Genomic DNA, 16,746 nt, shown 5'->3' on the forward strand with positions numbered 1-16,746 from the left:
ATGCAGGGACAAAAAGTGTGTTCCAGTTGGTTCTTCTTGGAACCTTCTCCAAAAGGAAAGCCATCTGTTGTAGAAAAGCAAGCTGAAGAAATGCTTGAAGTATATGAAGAACAATTTAAGCAACCATTCTTTGGTCTAGATAGATTTTTCTAATAGATTGTTTAATCTAGAAAAAGTGAAAATTTCTCAACATTTGGATCCTGTCTTCTTAAAAATGGAGGTTCCTGAAGGGTTCTTCTGATAGTTATCTGATATGTAAACACTCTGTTTGTAGAGAGACAAATTAAAGAACTGTTCTAGGTTTACATTTATTCATTTAGCGGACGCTTTAATCCAAAGTGACTTACAAATCAGGAAATACAAGCAAAGTGATATATCAAGCGGAGAACCGTACAAGTAGTGCTGCCATATATATATATATATATATATATATATATATATATATATATATATATATATATATAAGTTAGGTGTTGACGGAAGAGGTGGGTCTTTAGCCGGTTTTTGAAGATAGTGACAGATTCTGCGGTCCGGATTGAGGTTGGAAGTTCATTCCACCACTGAGGAACAGTGAGCATCAAGGCGTTGAATTTGATGCGGGCGGCTACAGGAAGCCAGTGGAGGGAGATGAAGAGGGGTGTGACATGGGTTCTCTTGGGCTGGTTGAAGACGAGGCGCGCTGCAGCATTCTGAATCATCTGAAGGGGTTTGATGGAGCTGCTGGGAGGCCCGAAAGTAGTGAGTTGCAGTAGTCCAGTTTTGAGATAACAAGAGCCTGGACTAGTATCTGTGCAGCCTGTTCGGTGATGTAGGGTCGGATTCTCTTGATGTTGTACAGGATGAACCTACAGGACTGTGCAGTTGTTGAGATCTGGTCTGTAAAGGTCAAATTTTCATCGAAAGTCATCCCAAGGTTCCTGGCCGTCCTGGTTGGGTTGAGCTGAGTTTGAGCTGAGCTGTACAGTAAGGTTGTGGTTGATTGAGGGGCAGGCAGGTATGACGAGAAGCTCAGTTTTTTGCCAAGTTGAGCTTAAGGTGGCGTTCCCTCATCCAATTTGAGATGTCAGACAGGCAGGCGGACATGTGTGCAGAGACGGATGGATCATCAGGCTGGAAGGACAAATAGAGCTGGGTGTCGTCAGCATAGCAGTGACAGGAGAAGCCATGAGACTCAACTCAACTCAATCACAGGCCCCAGAGATATAGTATAAATAGAAAAGAGCAGTGGACCCAGAACTGACCCCTGAGGACCCCTGTTTCTGTTCTGGAAAAAAAAAAAAACTTTGTGAAAACTTTTTTTTTTAAAAAGTTTTTCTTAAAAATTAGTTTTTTGAAAGGGTTTTTCAGAGTTTCTTTTTTCTTCTAGGTGACCCTTCTAGACTCCTGATTGAAACTTTTTCTAACAGTATTAGAAAAAAGTACTCTGAAAAAAATGATGACCTAGCACTCTTAGAAAAAAGGGTTCCTGAAGGGTTCTTGGGATAGTTAAGAGTTCGTTGTTTCCTAAAGGGTTTCTTCATGGAACCTTCTCTGATAGGAGAACATTCTGTCATAAAGAGGCAAAATAAACAAACCTTCCAAGTTCTAGATTTAACTTTTTTTCTGATAGTGTATCTAATGTAAACAAACAAACAAACAAACAAACAAAAAAAAAGTAAAAACTTTCTGCTTTCTTAAAAATTTGATTTCTGAAGGCTTCCCCCGATAGTTAGGAGGTCTGTGCTTCCTACGCGATTTCTTCTAGGACTATTCTCTGACGTTAAAGCACCATAGGGTCTAGAGTTTTCTAATAGTGTTTCAAATTTAAAAACAAACAAACAAACAAACAAAACCCTTATGAAAAATATTTTTAGAAAAAAAAAACATTCCTGAAAGACAAATTCAAAAAACCTTCTAGGTTCTAGATTGACCCCCTTTTCTAATAGTGTTTCTAATATAAGAAAAAAAAAGAGAGAAAGAACTCCTGAAATTTCAGAACCTCAGAAATTTTAGATCCTTGCCTTCTTAAATAAATGAGGGTCATGAAAGATTCAGATAGCTGAGTCCTTTGTTTCCTAAAGGGTATCTTCATGGAATGCTCTCTTAGACAGAGAAACGTTATAGACTGTTACAGAAAGACAAGACAAAGAAACCTTCTCGGTACTAGATTTAACATTTTTCTAATCTAAAAATGATTTTAAAAACTTGTGGTCTTTCGGAGCTTGCAATGTGAAAGAAAAGGTTCCTGAAGGGTTCTTCAGATAGTTATGAGTGCTTTTCTTCCTGAAGAGTTTCTTCATGAAAACTCTCTTATAGGAAAATGTTCTGTTCTACAGAGATGAGATCAAAAAATGCAAAAATGCAAAAACTTTTGGACCTTACATTCTTTAAAAAAAAAAAAAAGAAGAAAAGGTGGTTCCTGAAGGGTTCTTCAGATAGTGTACAATTCTTTGCTTCATAAAATGTTTGTTTTCGGAAGCCTTTCTATTTGAACAACACTCTGTCATAGACAGGTAAGCTAAAGAGCCCTTCTTGGTTCTAGATTTAACCTTTTCCTAATGATGTGCTGTATAATATCTGAAAAAAGTGCGTCTGTGGTTCACAATACATGGCATGTGACAATAATAAGAAGCAATCACAATTTATTTTGATCCAGGAATTGCACATAAAGCAAAGTATGTTGTGTTCATTTCTGATAAATGGTGACACCTAAACAGGTTTTGGTGGACTGACTGATTTTTCCACTGAAACATTTCCACACTGTCCACACAGAGCAAAACACTCACAACCCGAGAACCGAACAATCACGCGAGAGCACATCAAACGCTACGGTTTCGCTTTTGATCTTCAAAGACGATTCATCTTAAAAAAAAATAATAATAAAATAAATTGTCTTTCTGGAGTCACCGCTGTGTTCATAAGTGTGTGTGTGTGTGTGTGTGTGTGTGTGTGCAAATATATTGTATTATATATGCTACACAGATAGCTTTCCATTCTCAATACAGCTTCCAGCATTCTGCATGTTCCATTAAAGTTATACGGTGAGGTCCAAAATCTGAGACTACACTGAAAATCCGGGAATGTTTTTTTATTATTATTTAAACCTGGAAACCAACAAATTTTAAAATGTTGAAAAATCTATATTTTTGTGCATGTTCAATCTTCAAGCAAACTTTTTCCCGTTCGGACAGCGGCGCATGTCCAGACCACAGTGCGATGGATGTGACGGAACACATCAGCGTCAGGTTGTGAAGTCCGGCTCGAAATCAAAACCGGGAGGTTCGGTACTGAATACTATCAAATTCTGAAATTTCAGAAAGATTTCTAAGATTTCTATCTTTCACTCAAGGTATTGCGCATAATACAATTTGTAATGATGTAAAAGTCTCAGTCTTTTCAGTCCGTACAGGATTTCACCGAGTTTTTTTTGGTGACTGTCGCAGACAAAAACGCTTGATTTCGCTGAGGCGTTTTTCCAAAATTTGCGATTGTGATTTACGAGGTGTTTTTGTGCTTTTTGTTTTTAATTGGCGAAAGCGCAGTTGCACGAAATAGTTTTGCGCGGTCTTTCCCAGTGATGCTCTTGGTAAAGGAGACCTTTTAGCTGCACTTTGGCTGAATGCGTGTTGTGATGATGTCACGCGACGCGTCTCGGCCAAAATCTTGGGAAAATCTGGACTAATTCCGAAAAATTGTGAGCTCCTCCGAATATTGCGGCGTTTGCTTGATTTTGCGTTCATTTCTGGAACTCCTGCAGGGACGTCTTTTGGACCTCGCCGTATGACACAGTCATTTCCAGCGTACTGTACTGTAAGCGCACAAATCGAAAAAATAAACGGCAAAGGTAACAGTTACAAAGATATTTTTTCCCCACATGTACATTTCAAAGAATTTTTTACAATAGATGAAGATCATTGTACACGTCTTAGAAACACTGTTATCTGTGGCAAATTTTGGAACTTTTCAACCTATGTACAAAAAAAACTTTTCTTTTTTTTTTTACGGCGTTCCCGTTCACGTCTTGATCAATACATCTTTCCAGTGTATTCACCAACAACGCTAACGTCTCAGTCAAGGCTTGGTGAGGCATTTCTGTCCTCCGCAATCCTGGATTAGTCCGAAAGTTTGATGACGACGACGAAAAGGAAAGGCTTTGATCATATGAAGTACTCTTTTTGGCTTTCTCTGATTACGCTCTGCGCACTGTGGTCAGCGTTGAACGTGGTTTCAGGACCGTCCTCCGATTTCGCTCCCTTCGACTCCTGGGTCTGAAACGTCTCTTTCCGTCTGTAGAAGAATCGCGCCAGGACGGCCAGGCATGCCAGGATCACGAATATCACGACGGCGATGACGCCTGGAAAACACCAAATTACATATGGGTGCAACATGCAACAAGATACCAAGGAGCGGTATTACATCACATCCGTGCTCCTGCTGTTCTAGAGATTTCTCAAGTTTTTTATTAAAACCATAAAACCTTCTGTTGTATTATGCGTTTCCTTCGACGGGCTGAGCGTCTTCTCGTAACGGTTATATTTTTAACAACGGCGCCATGAAAGCCTCATCATGCGTTTTGCATTTATAAAGAGTGCAAGGAGATTCGACGTGATTTAACATGGAATAAATCTCATACAGCTATCAACATCACGTGCGTCGAGATTACACACGTCGATCAAGCATTTAAAGTGGATCATTTAGAGCTCTCATTCTAGTCTGGCAGGAATTAGGATAATCAGTTGCCTAATGTAATTAAGCAAAGAAATTTGCACTCAAGTTTGTGACTCATGAGCGTCTAACTTCATCATACAGTATAAGCGTTATTTTAAAAAAAATAAAAAAGGTATATTTCACAAATTATCTGTACTTTCTGTCAGAAGGTGGCATTTCCTGAGCAGGTCCTTCATCACGTTCTGTTAAGCTGCGTGTATGTAATTATGCAAAAAAAAAACAACAAAAAAAAAACACTTATAATTGCAATGCCAAAAATACATCGCAGCTTAATTTAATGCCACATTACTCTTGGTGAGGAGAGGATATTTGAAGATGGCATTAAAAGTTCCTAAAATCAGCAAATTGTTTCTTTAAATTAGTTTTGGCGTCCTCTAGAACTTCCTTTCTATTAAATAGAATTGACCTGCGGAGCGTTCTGGGTTTTGCGTGTGCTATTTGTTCGTATGCTAACGTGCTGTCGAGTTCTTCATTCGGATTGGTCAGGAGGTATCGATTACAGTAAGTAAGGAATAACACACAACAGACCGGTGCTGTTGTACAGAGATAACGCACTCCGGGGGGGTGGGGGGGTGGGGGTGTGGTTTGATCCGAGCGCATTAATACAAACCTGGGATTTGAAAGACAGACAGAACTACTGTAAAATCGATAACTATCTGATTATCCGATTTACGAACTCAACGATGCCGTTCGGTTGTGTACATGGGGTTTAACCTTGTCCTCGTCAAAAAAAAAAAGAAAAAAGTTATAAGCAGATACCGTGATAAACTAAAAAAAGTTTTGGGTTTCGAGTCGATGATATTGCAGCAGGAGCAGCGTTAGCAGTCCCACTTGGGAAAGTACAGCAGAAGAGCAGACGTGTTAAAGGCACAGGAAGAAGACGCAAACAGAATCAGCTTCTGTGAAGGAACATTTGTTTCCTCATCAACTTAAAACGAACAAAGTGCACCGAGACGGCTGTTACCTCCAATCAAAGCCGAGTCGCCACTGATTGCATTGACTACGGGCTCTCCTACAGTGCCCACATGATCTACAGCAGAGGGAAAGAAGAGAAAGAAGAGACACACAGAGCATCATACTCGGCATTCACAAGGCCGCTGTGCAGAGAGGCGGTAAAGCGCGAAAATGGAAGCAGAGAGAAGAAAGGGTATGCAAATGAAATTCTCTCGCATGCAGATTAATAAACCGATTGGTCGCATTTGAGCCTTAATTTAATTATCGGCATGCAGGCTTTCCCAGAGCTACAGACAAAGTGTTACGGAAAAAAACCCAAAAAACACTTTGCCATGCCATGTCTTTTTAAAAGTTTCTACTGGCTCAAGTCATCTCTTTTGTTTTTGTAGCGATAACTGTAACACACAGTGGTAAACATTCTGGGCGGGTTAGGGTTAGTACATATCGTATTGATTTTTGAAGTGAAAAGAAGTAAACGCAACCACAGGTTTAGACACCCTTCCAGTTCTAATGCCTCAGACCTTAAATGACTTAATTGAGTATGACATGCTAGGCAGGAAGAACAATTCCAGATAATACTAAATTCCCTGGCTCTTCAGACCTTGTCCAACCACGGGCTCCGCTAAACACTTGCCTGATAATCTGAAAATGAAATTTAAATGATGCCTACAAAGTAGAGGGCTATAAAACAATATCGACGCTCCTCCAGCTCACGAAGTCATTAAGACGTGGCAGTTAAGGGGATCTGTGGACGTTAAATCTGATAGATCAAGAACGCTTTCATACAGAACTGCAGGTACGCTAGCCATAAAGGCAAAGCAAAAGCCCCATATGACATTAAAGACCTGCAGGACGGTTAGCTGACACTGGAGTGGTGGTGCACCGTTCTGTCCTTCAGCACTGCCTGTACAAACATGATCTGCATGGAAGAGTCATCAGCAGGAAACCTTAACTGTGACCTCGTCACAAAAGTAAACATCTGATGTATGCAAAACAATATCGAGTCATTTAAAGTAGTACAAATACAACTCTTTGGCCACAATCACCATGGATTCCAGTAAATATCTGCAAATTCGGGAAGCAAATGTGACATGGTCAGTGAAGAAACTGAAGCTGAAGAGAGACTGGCTCCTACAACAGGACAATAATCCGAAACTACTTCAAGAAATGTAAGCTGAAGCTTATGGAACGGCCAGAGCGATCCCCTGCCTTGAACACAGAACAGAACAGAAGTCGAGGTGTGAGCTTTAAGGAGCTGTAGGAGGATGGAGTTGGAGGGAACTTTGGCTCTCAGACAGATGCCATGCGGTGAGCTGTACCCGACAGTGAGTGGGTGGTCTCGGCTGCGTAGGGACTGGATGACGAGGACGAGCCGCAGTTGGACTCAGTCAGTGTCCCTGTGACAGTAACTGGACTGGTGTGTGGATAAAGCAGCGCCGCTTTCAGGGGAGAGATGGAGTTGAACTGGACCACCGACAGGCAGCCGGTAAAGCCTTGAGAAGCCAGACGAGCTATCTCTGCATCCAGCTCGTCATACTCTGTGGATATATACGTACAAACACACACACACACACACACACACACACACACGTCATGGAGTTCATTCTATAGACATGACAAGAAGTTACAAGAAAAATCCATCGCTCTCTCTCTGTCTCTCTCTCTGTCTCTCTCTCTGTCTCTCTCTCTGTGTTTCTCTCTCTCTCTCATTGTTTCTTTCCCTCCCTCTCTCTGTTTCTCTCTCTGTCTCTCTCTCTGTCTCTCTCTCTCTGTGTTTCTCTCTCTCTCATTGTTTCTTTCCCTCCCTCTCTCTGTCTCTCTCTCTGTCTCTCTCTCTGTCTCTCACTCTGTCTCTCTCTCTGTCTCTCACTCTGTCTCTCACTCTGTCTCTCTCTCTGTTTCTCTCTCTGTCTCTCACTCTGTCTCTCTCTGTCTCTCTCTCTCTGTGTTTCTCTCTCTCTCTCACTGTTTCTTTCCTTCCCTCTCTCTGTCTCTCTTTGTGTTGTTCAATTCAATTCAATTCAATTCAATTAATCTGTGTGTGTGTGTGTGTGTGTGTGTGTGCATGTGTGTGTGCAGATACGTACTCTCCTGCTAAAACACAGCTCTCCTTCCTGTCTCCTAACAGAATGGGGAGTGTGTCAGTGTTGGACAGAAGGGAGAATCAGTTGGTGGTGTGTGTGATATGAAATGTTTCCGAAAAATATTTCACGCGTGTGTTTGAATTTGTTCCACTCTGTTAGAAAGTGCAGCTGTGTCTCCATTGTGTTGCTGTTGTACTCTGTGTACACTCTCTGCTCTGTAGGGAGCTATGATTTCTTATCTTGATAGCCAGTGTGTGTGTGTGTGTGTGTGTGTGTGGCCAGAGTCTATACTTTGTCGACGTGGTTCTGTCTGTCTATCTATCTGTGTGTGTGCGTGTGTGCGTGTGTGTGTGTGTGTGTGTGTGTGTGTGTGTGTGTGTGTGTGTGTGTGTGTGTGCCTCTGTACAGATGGTTATTAACTTTTAAAACCACACACTTCAAAGTATTACACACATATTTATTTGTGAATAATTTGTGTTAATATTTGCCATGGGCTACAAATAACTTTCATCACTTCAGTTAAGGTCACTATTTAACTACTTCAGGTTTTATGAATGTGTATTTAAACAGCCTCAAGCAGCATTATCCGGTAACATAATCCGATATAAACGACTGTACTGGATTCACGTGGGGATTACGTGACGTGCGGATGTTGACCTTAAGCGGCGACCTCCAAATTAGAGCTGCACAATGAATCGAATATCGATCTCGATTACATGAACGTGATCGACTGCGATGTTGATGTTTAAAGTTCATCCTCCACTGCAGATCAAGTCAATTGCTTCCGAATCTTACAGCCAATCACCATAGAGCGGCGCAGGGATGATGTCATTGTGTACGCCAAAACCCGGAAACCAGTCCGCACTTCAGCGCTCGAGCTGCCAGCTTCGTTCGGGTTTCAGGTGAAATCGTGATACTAACATGTTGCTAAACGGGAGTACAGAGGTTGCTGTGGACATTAAACATCATCACACTGAACAGGAAAAACTCAGATAAACTGGTTCAGGTGTGGTTCAGATTTGGAAAAACTGGTTCAGGTGTGCTGTGCACAATCCCCAAAAAACCTGGATGAATCTGATCTGCGGTAGTCTTCGCTGTTGCATTTTGCTGGCTAACTATGCACTGAAAGCAGTAATTATGAGGTAATAACTAATTAAATGCGGTTAATAAATTTGACTAATACAGACATAAGGACTGCTTTCTCATTTCTTACACTGCATCTCCTCATTTTCTTTCCTCACGTCCCTTCCTCAGCTTTTAGCTCCACCCTTGGAGGAAGTGAGGAAAGAATGTAAAGAAAGCAATCAAGAACTGAAGGGACAACATCATACAGATACAGGTCAAGAGCTTGAGATTATGTTCACGTCAAACATCAGAATGGGGGAAAACGTGTTTAAGAACCTGCTGATCTCCTGGGATTTTCACGAATGGTTATACAGAATGGTGCGGAAAACAAAAAACATCCAGTGAGAGTCCGCTGAGTGGTAGAGATGAGAGATGACAGAGGAGAATGGGCAGATTGGTCAGAATGGCTACGCTAACTCAAATAACTATTCTTTACCGCCATGGTGAACAGAAAGCATTTCAGAACGCCCAATACGCCAAACCTTCAGGCAAATAGGCTTCAACAGCGTTCCTACAAGACACCATTACTGTGGTGTTACATATACTCAGCGATTACACTCCGAATTCGCTTAAACAACCCCGCGTAATTGTTTATGTTTTTAGCTTGATGAGTCTTCTATCACTCATTTCTTATATTGGTGTTTTAACAGCAAGGCATATTTTAATTCAAGGATTTTTTTGTTTATGTAGCCTGAGTCTGAGATGGATTGGAATTTATACTGTACTTACACCCATTCTAACAGCAGTTACATGCTATAACAAGACTTCTGCCTAGCAAGCACCTGTGTATCTCTGACATGAAAGCCTCCTCTCTCCTCATTCCTCAAGTCCTCCAAGTGCGTTTTTAGAATTATGTCCTTAACAATGGTGGACTTCGATCGATTTCTGGGTCATGGGCTGAAAGATGTACAATCGAGGAATCTAGGAGGCATCGATTAGAATTTCGGGAGGCATCCGCTGTGTTTTGGACTAATTTGGACCATTTTTGATAAAAAGCTCCTGACATGTTCAATGTGAATTTGTACTGTAGTGTTAAAAAAAAGAGAAGCAATTCGACCAGTGTTTCTTATGCTCGTAGAGTCTCAAGACTCCTGCTTTGTGAATACCGGCCCTGACAGACTCGACCCCAAACTTTTACTCTTCTCCCCGTTATGCAGGTTTCATCTTTTATTCTGTATTTATTACGGTGTAATGATCGATGGCTGGCTTTGTTGGGAATGACAGAGAATGCTCTTTTAGGTTTCCGCTTTAAACTCTGCCGCTCTCTCTGCAGGGGGCTACGAAGAAATGTACTCATGCTAACAACACAAAGACGAGATTTTGGTAAATAATGCAGATCGGGCCTCTTCCAGGACCCAGAAAATCTGAGTAATCAGGTCAGATGTTCTAACGGCAACAGGAATTGGTTAGAATAGTGAAGCAATGTGGTGAGTCAAACAATCATGATACCATTGGAAGATCAAATATGTTGGCGGGGGTGGGGGTGGGGTGGTGGTTGACGGTTGGGAGGGGGAAGTTGTGCCACTCAGGATCGGGACAGTATTTTTTTTCTGAAGACTCTACACCCTTAATTCACTTCAATGGCTGTCTGAGCAATCATCTCCTACAGCACCCATTGAAGCAGTTACGTGTCCCAGGCATGTCATCTCTCCAGTCCTGCTCTAAAATGCATCTAATAATCCATAATGATCAATTACATGGACATTCCACCTGCATTTCTTTGAGGCCGGCACTCAGCTCCATTTTTCCCTTGCCCACGTTTTAACCGAAAGCACAGGCTGGGAACAGAAGCTTGAAAGCTCTGTCCAGACGAGAGCAAACGATCGTAGCACTTCTTTACAGAGCCTCTCTAACAGGCAGCCCAGAAAGACGCTGATGGCATTTTAATGCGCTTACTCACCAGGCACTTTCCCGATGACGATGGCTTTGATGGCGTTGAAGTCAACATCTGATGATAGGTTGAAGTCTTCCCTCGCGTTCTGATCAATCTAGGAGATGCAAAGGAGCTTCAGTAAACAGGGGATGACTGTCATGCTGAAAAGGGCTTTAGCACTTTCATGTTTCAAATGTTCAGGAGCGTTATTCGTCCACAGCGAGGCTTTTTTAATTAAAGCTGCGCTTCAAAGCCGTTTAAACATGCCGTTGTGTGGCGCAGGGCCTCTTATTGCTCCGCGGGGGAAGACAAATTGGGAAGTGCTCGAATCGGGAAAGAAAGATTGCCGAGATGAGCTCACATCTTTGAAACGCAATTATCATGAAGGCTTAGACTAATTGGTGAAGGTTATCTACCAAGTAACAGTCGTCTGAGACGCATTTTGGGCTCACCACAGCAGATTGCGTATTGACTCGAGGGTAGAAGAGAATAAACTGAAGAAAAGTATAACGTCTCATTCAACAGTCCATTTTATAGGCACAGTAGAATGAACTGGAGTTTTGTTTTCTTCCATCATAACTTGATGAGCTACTGGAGCTACAGTGACTCGGTTTCCATCATGATTTCCATCAACAAGCACGTAATGCAAGGAATAACAACAACACAACACAACACAACACAACACAACACAACACAACATGCTTTCATAGAAAGATAAACAATTCAGTGGTGTGATGCTGAAGTATTGTCTTCCTCCGTCTTGTACACCACACCAATTCGCCAACTCTAACCATTTCTTTTTTAGCCATTTACAGTTACATTTAATGGCGTGGAACTACTTAGTTCCTTAAATTACGTACTTATATAATACTGCAGCAGCTATAAACAGTCGTTCCCTCATGTTACCAAGAAATTGCTGACACTAGAGACTCCTTCCAAAAATGTTATATAAACGTCTCCTCTAAGAAAACTTCCCCATAGCAACGATAACACATGTTTTTGAATCCTATTATGTGGCGCATCTGTTGTACAAGTCACGATGAATGAGTTGTTACCATAGAAACCGTAAGGTATTAGAACGTGTTAATTAATAGAATTTTAGGATTTTCCTTGTAGCCTAAACTATGATCAGAGATGACGTACTAGATAAATATACGTCGCTCTGGATAAGGGCGTCTGCCAAATGCCGTGAATGTACTTAGTGGAAAATTAATCAACATTTTCTGACCAATCAGGATCGAGAATTCAACAGCGCTGTTGTATAAAGCTGCATTATCACTGTGTAGAAATGAATGATATTTAGTATGCACGTGTTAATCTGAAACGTTTGTAATTTTGAAATGATCATACATGAATAAAACATGATTCGAAGGTGATTACAAGATTTAGCTAAATCAAAGTACATTAGCGCTGCTTATGCTAATGCTCTGTCGTGTATTAGTATTGCTGTATATCAGATAAACAAACAGGGCTCAGACTTTCCTGTCTTTATACTTGGAAAAAGCTCAGTTATGCGCTAAACATACAAATATACAATCATTTAAAAGTGTTATATCACTGAAACGGATACCGTCTGTCTGACCTGAATACTGAGGCTCTCCAGGACTCTCCTGATAGACACTTGGTGCAGCTGTCCATTGGCCAGGTTCTTCACGTTTGATCGGAAGACGTCAGCATCTCTGTTATTCTGCAGTTTGTACTTCACCTCCAGTTGACCTTCAAAAAGCATAGAATATCCTGTCATGTATCAGACGCGGCCACTGCAGTCCTTTTGTACTGTAGTAAACAGTCACGATGAATAATCTATAATCTATAATCTACCAGATTACTGCAGGATCAATGAGCAACAACACTAACTCACATTTATGGCACAATAAAGCTGTCTGTTAAGAAGATTAGTATTTAATCCACTGCCATTAACCCTTAAAGCTTAGTTTCATTTTCCTCAAAAATAATAACATCACTGTATTAGTCAAGAGTACAGCTTTCTCAATACAGAGTTTTCTTTTCCTTAAAAAAATCCATCTGTTTGAGAAGAAATTGCGAGCTGGGACCGTTTGGGGGAATACTGTCAAAATGAATACTGTGTATAAATAGTCTCCAGTGAACTCGCTCAAATCTGTTGGACGGCTTTATGCTCTAGAGAACACACATCATTTTACATGGAGCAACATGCGGAGATGTCTATAACTGTCAGGGATCTGCGAATCTGTCAACTGCCCCATCTAACACTAATTCCCTCAGCTGATCAGATCCATCCATCCATCCATTTTCTGTACCGCTTATCGGCTTATACACAGGGTCGCGGGGAGACTGGAGCCTATCCCGGGGAACTCGGGGCACAAGGCGGGGGACACCCTGAATGGGGTGCCGACCCATCGCAGAGCACAATTGCACACACACATTCACACACTACTGAGGGACCGAGGGAAGAAAACGGAGTACCCGGAGGAAACCCCCGAACCCTCTGCGCACACAGGGCGGAGGCCGGATTTCAACCCCCAACCCCAGAGGTGCAAGGCAAACGTACTAACCACTGGTTCTAAGAATAAGATTGCCAGTCGAGAGCAAGACTACAAAAGGATGCGACCAAGACTAGAGAGTCGTACGACCGAGAGAAACGGATATAAAGCGAAAAATCTAAATGAAAGTATAAGACCCTGATTGCAGAAAGGTCTGATACGCAAGAGCAGACAGTGAGGGGAAGGTTTTAAAATATACATTCATCTTTTTTTATTTGTATCATATCATAATTTCTCACATTCGACAAATAAGGTCAAGACCAAGACAGGGTTAAAAAAATGATTAACCTTGTATTGTGAACACCACAGGTTCTGAACCCTGGTCCTGGAGAACCCCCTGTCCTGCTGAGTGTTTTTCATGTGTCGGGGAAGGGAAAACACGAAAGTGCAGTCATATGCAAACCCTTAGACCAACTCAAGAGTGGCGGTGCACCGTTCTACCGTGCACTGATCCTGCACAAACATGATCTGCATGGAAGAGTCATCAGAAGGAAACCTTACTTGCGACCTCAACTCAAACGTGAACAAACATTTGATTTATGCAAAACAATATCTACGTAGATAAGCTAGGGGCATTTTGGAAAGAAGTCCTGTTGACCAATGAAGTAAAAATGAAACTCTTTGGCCACAAAGTGGTGGAAAGGGGCAGTGGTGTCTCAGTAGTTAAAGGCTCTGGGTTACTGATCAGAAGGTCAGGAGTACAAGCCCCAGCACTGCCAAGCTACCACTGCTGGGCCCTTGGGCATGGCCCTTAACCCTCAATTGCTCAGTTGTATATATGAGATAAACGTAAGTCGCTGTGGATAAGAGCGTCTCCCAAATGCCATAAATGTAAATGTAAACCTTGCCAAGTGTTAAGCATGGTGATGGATCTTTCATGCTTTGGGGCTGCGTGGCAACCAGTGGCACAATGGTCCTCACAGTCCCATGACTGAACATCACTGAAAATATGTAGGTAGATCTTTAAACATACAGCATGTTCACGTTGGTTCAAGAATATTTCAGAATTAAAAGTGCAAGAAAAAGTGGGTGAAAATTGCTCAACTCCAAGCTGGGGTTCTCCAGGACCTGGGTTGCGTATCCTAGCGCCTTCAACACTAAAAACTCTTATTTCTGTTAATGCTTTCTTTCCAAATATTGGACTATTTCACTCCGATTCTAGTTATTAGAAGTAACTTAATGAAGCAGCGAAGTTGGTGTTAAAATACTCTGCATAGGAAAATATAATTCCTGCTTTGTTTGTAGTTGATATCCAAGCATGAGTCCTTTCATTACCGTGAGAAGAAGTGTAAAGCCTGTTCCATTACCTTTTTGACCACAGGAATAAATGTAATTTCACCCTCACTCAGGAAGAACCGTGGCATTACCGCTGTCCCCGATCCACTCCTGTGCGGCTCTTTACTGGAAGTGTCACTAATTGATGGAAATCTGACTCTTTCCTGAGAGCTTGAGGGAAACGCTTTCATTTGGATCTTCGAAAACCATCGACGCTTAATGATCCCACTTAGACGACCAAGCTAACTATTCCAAAAGGTCATCGCCTTAGCGACGAGCACAAAAGCAGCTTCTCCGTCACCAGCGTACGATTAACAGGCACGTCTCCCCAGTGTGTCCTCATGCGTTTGAAATGTAAAATTCATTCCTTCTTTCTCAGTGACCATGAGTCAGAATTTAGAGATACTGCTCGGAAAATCCTCTGAGACATGTAGGATATTGAAAGTCCGGAATTAGATCACGTCCCCTTCTCCTAGGACTCTATGGTAGATACATTTACACAACCAATAAGATGTGCTTATTTAATAGTTTGACATTTAGCGTCAGGAGGAATATCGTCCTGCGAAAGTTGCTTTAGTAAACAGATGACGCAAACTTTTATGGCACTTGAATAGCAGGCCTGTACTCTATTTTATTGTATTCTACATCAGAATATCAGAAAAGCGTAAACATGTAACAACAGGTGTATGTGCAGTCATGCTAAGGGACGCTTTACAGTATGTGTAGATTACTGTTGGTGATCAGTGGACTGGGAAAACCCCTGACATTTTCTATTGCATACTGTAGCAGTGGCGGCCGGTGGTGATATCAGATTAGAGCGCTAAACTCTATTATCTATCAATAGCTCGACAATGAAACTATTAGCCTTTGAGTCTTAAGGGACTTCACCCTAATCTAAACGTATAGGCTTAAGCAACATGGAGAGAAATGAGATGGGGAAGATTAGCAAGATCTCACACCGTTCCTGTTCAGGAAGATGGCGAGGAATTCTCTGTAGTACGAGCTGGCATGAAGGAGAATGACTGGCGCCTGGCTGGTGCGAAAGCTCAAAGAAATGTTCTCTCCTTTCAGCATCAGGTCTGAGTAGATAGAGGAGGACATCGCGCTGCCATTTCTGTTCGGCTCGTACGGCTCCTTGAATGTGTACGTCACCGAGGTGTCGGGTCGGAAAAACGCAGAAACCTCTGGAAAAGAAAAGTTAGTTACACCAAAGAAGGTTAAAGAGGGATAAGTAGACATAAACTTCAGTGTCTGAGGGATAACAGACTTAGATAAAAATTAATTCAAGCACATAAGAATTGCCTGGATTTAAAAACAGCACCGGCTACATGCTACAGCTACAGTATTTGCTCCCTTACAGTAAATACACAAAAGAAACGCGCATGTGCAACAGAAATGAGACGTTCATATTTTGTCCTCATGTCAAGATGTTAGATGAGCATGAACAATTCTTTAGGCTCAGTAAACTGCTAAAAAAGAATGGTTTTAAATTAGAAATATAATTAGCAACATTAGCTAGTCATAGCTTACAGTAGGTAAGTACTGTACCTTTCAAGCACCAACCTGAATTTAGTAGCTAGCAAAGCTTGCTAAAAATATTAGCTAATATTGGGTTAAATTATTATATTATCTAATTGAAAGCCAAAGCTGAGAAGGGAACGTATCTATGTTCCTCAGATTTACATGGCACATAATGAGCACATCAAAACAGGTCCTATGTTCCCCAGCTCTATATACTGTAGCACATGAACCTGAAAACATGTTCCTAGCTCTGTATTTGCTTAATATTACATCGGTTATTTTGGGAATTCATCAAAGGGGTTTCCTGTTCCCCAGCAGGGCCGTACGGCTCTCGATATAATAGGACTAGACTTGAGGGAAATAAACAAATTGTTAGAATCATGGATTTACAAAAGGTCATAGCTTCCTTAGCTTCCTTTGAAAAGTTTACTTAATGTGTGCTAACATACAGTAGGACCATGGGAACATAGAACCCTTTCTTATGTGTTCATTATGAACCATATAAATCCGGGGAATATAGGACCCTGGGAACATAGGAATGACCCCGCTGAGAATACTAGCAAGCTATCTAACATTAGAGTAGCCGGTTAGCTATCATTAGAGCAGCTAACAAGCTAGCTAACTTTTATCTTATCTTATCCAGTTTTCTAGATAAATAACTAACATGAGGGTTGGATCTTAGCCT

General features: G+C 41.5%; 1 protein-coding gene across 1 annotated transcript in view; it reads right to left on the reverse strand.

The window, feature by feature from the left end:
- Positions 1 to 529: 529 nt before the first annotated feature.
- The window catches only part of cntnap3 (contactin associated protein family member 3), a 118,468-nt gene continuing 102,251 nt past the window's right edge, over positions 530 to 16,746 (reverse strand). Inside the window, exons 19-24 of the mRNA XM_053645473.1 lie at positions 15,500 to 15,724; positions 12,326 to 12,459; positions 10,771 to 10,858; positions 6,981 to 7,199; positions 5,672 to 5,737; positions 530 to 4,333 (exon numbers count right to left, since the gene is read on the reverse strand). Coding sequence (XP_053501448.1) covers positions 4,137 to 4,333; positions 5,672 to 5,737; positions 6,981 to 7,199; positions 10,771 to 10,858; positions 12,326 to 12,459; positions 15,500 to 15,724 — 929 coding nt within the window. The 3' untranslated portion in view covers positions 530 to 4,136. The remainder of the gene's footprint in view (positions 4,334 to 5,671; positions 5,738 to 6,980; positions 7,200 to 10,770; positions 10,859 to 12,325; positions 12,460 to 15,499; positions 15,725 to 16,746) is intronic.

The sequence above is a fragment of the Ictalurus furcatus genome, chromosome 16 (assembly GCF_023375685.1).
Source record: "Ictalurus furcatus strain D&B chromosome 16, Billie_1.0, whole genome shotgun sequence".
NCBI classification, from domain to species: Eukaryota; Metazoa; Chordata; class Actinopteri; order Siluriformes; family Ictaluridae; genus Ictalurus; species Ictalurus furcatus.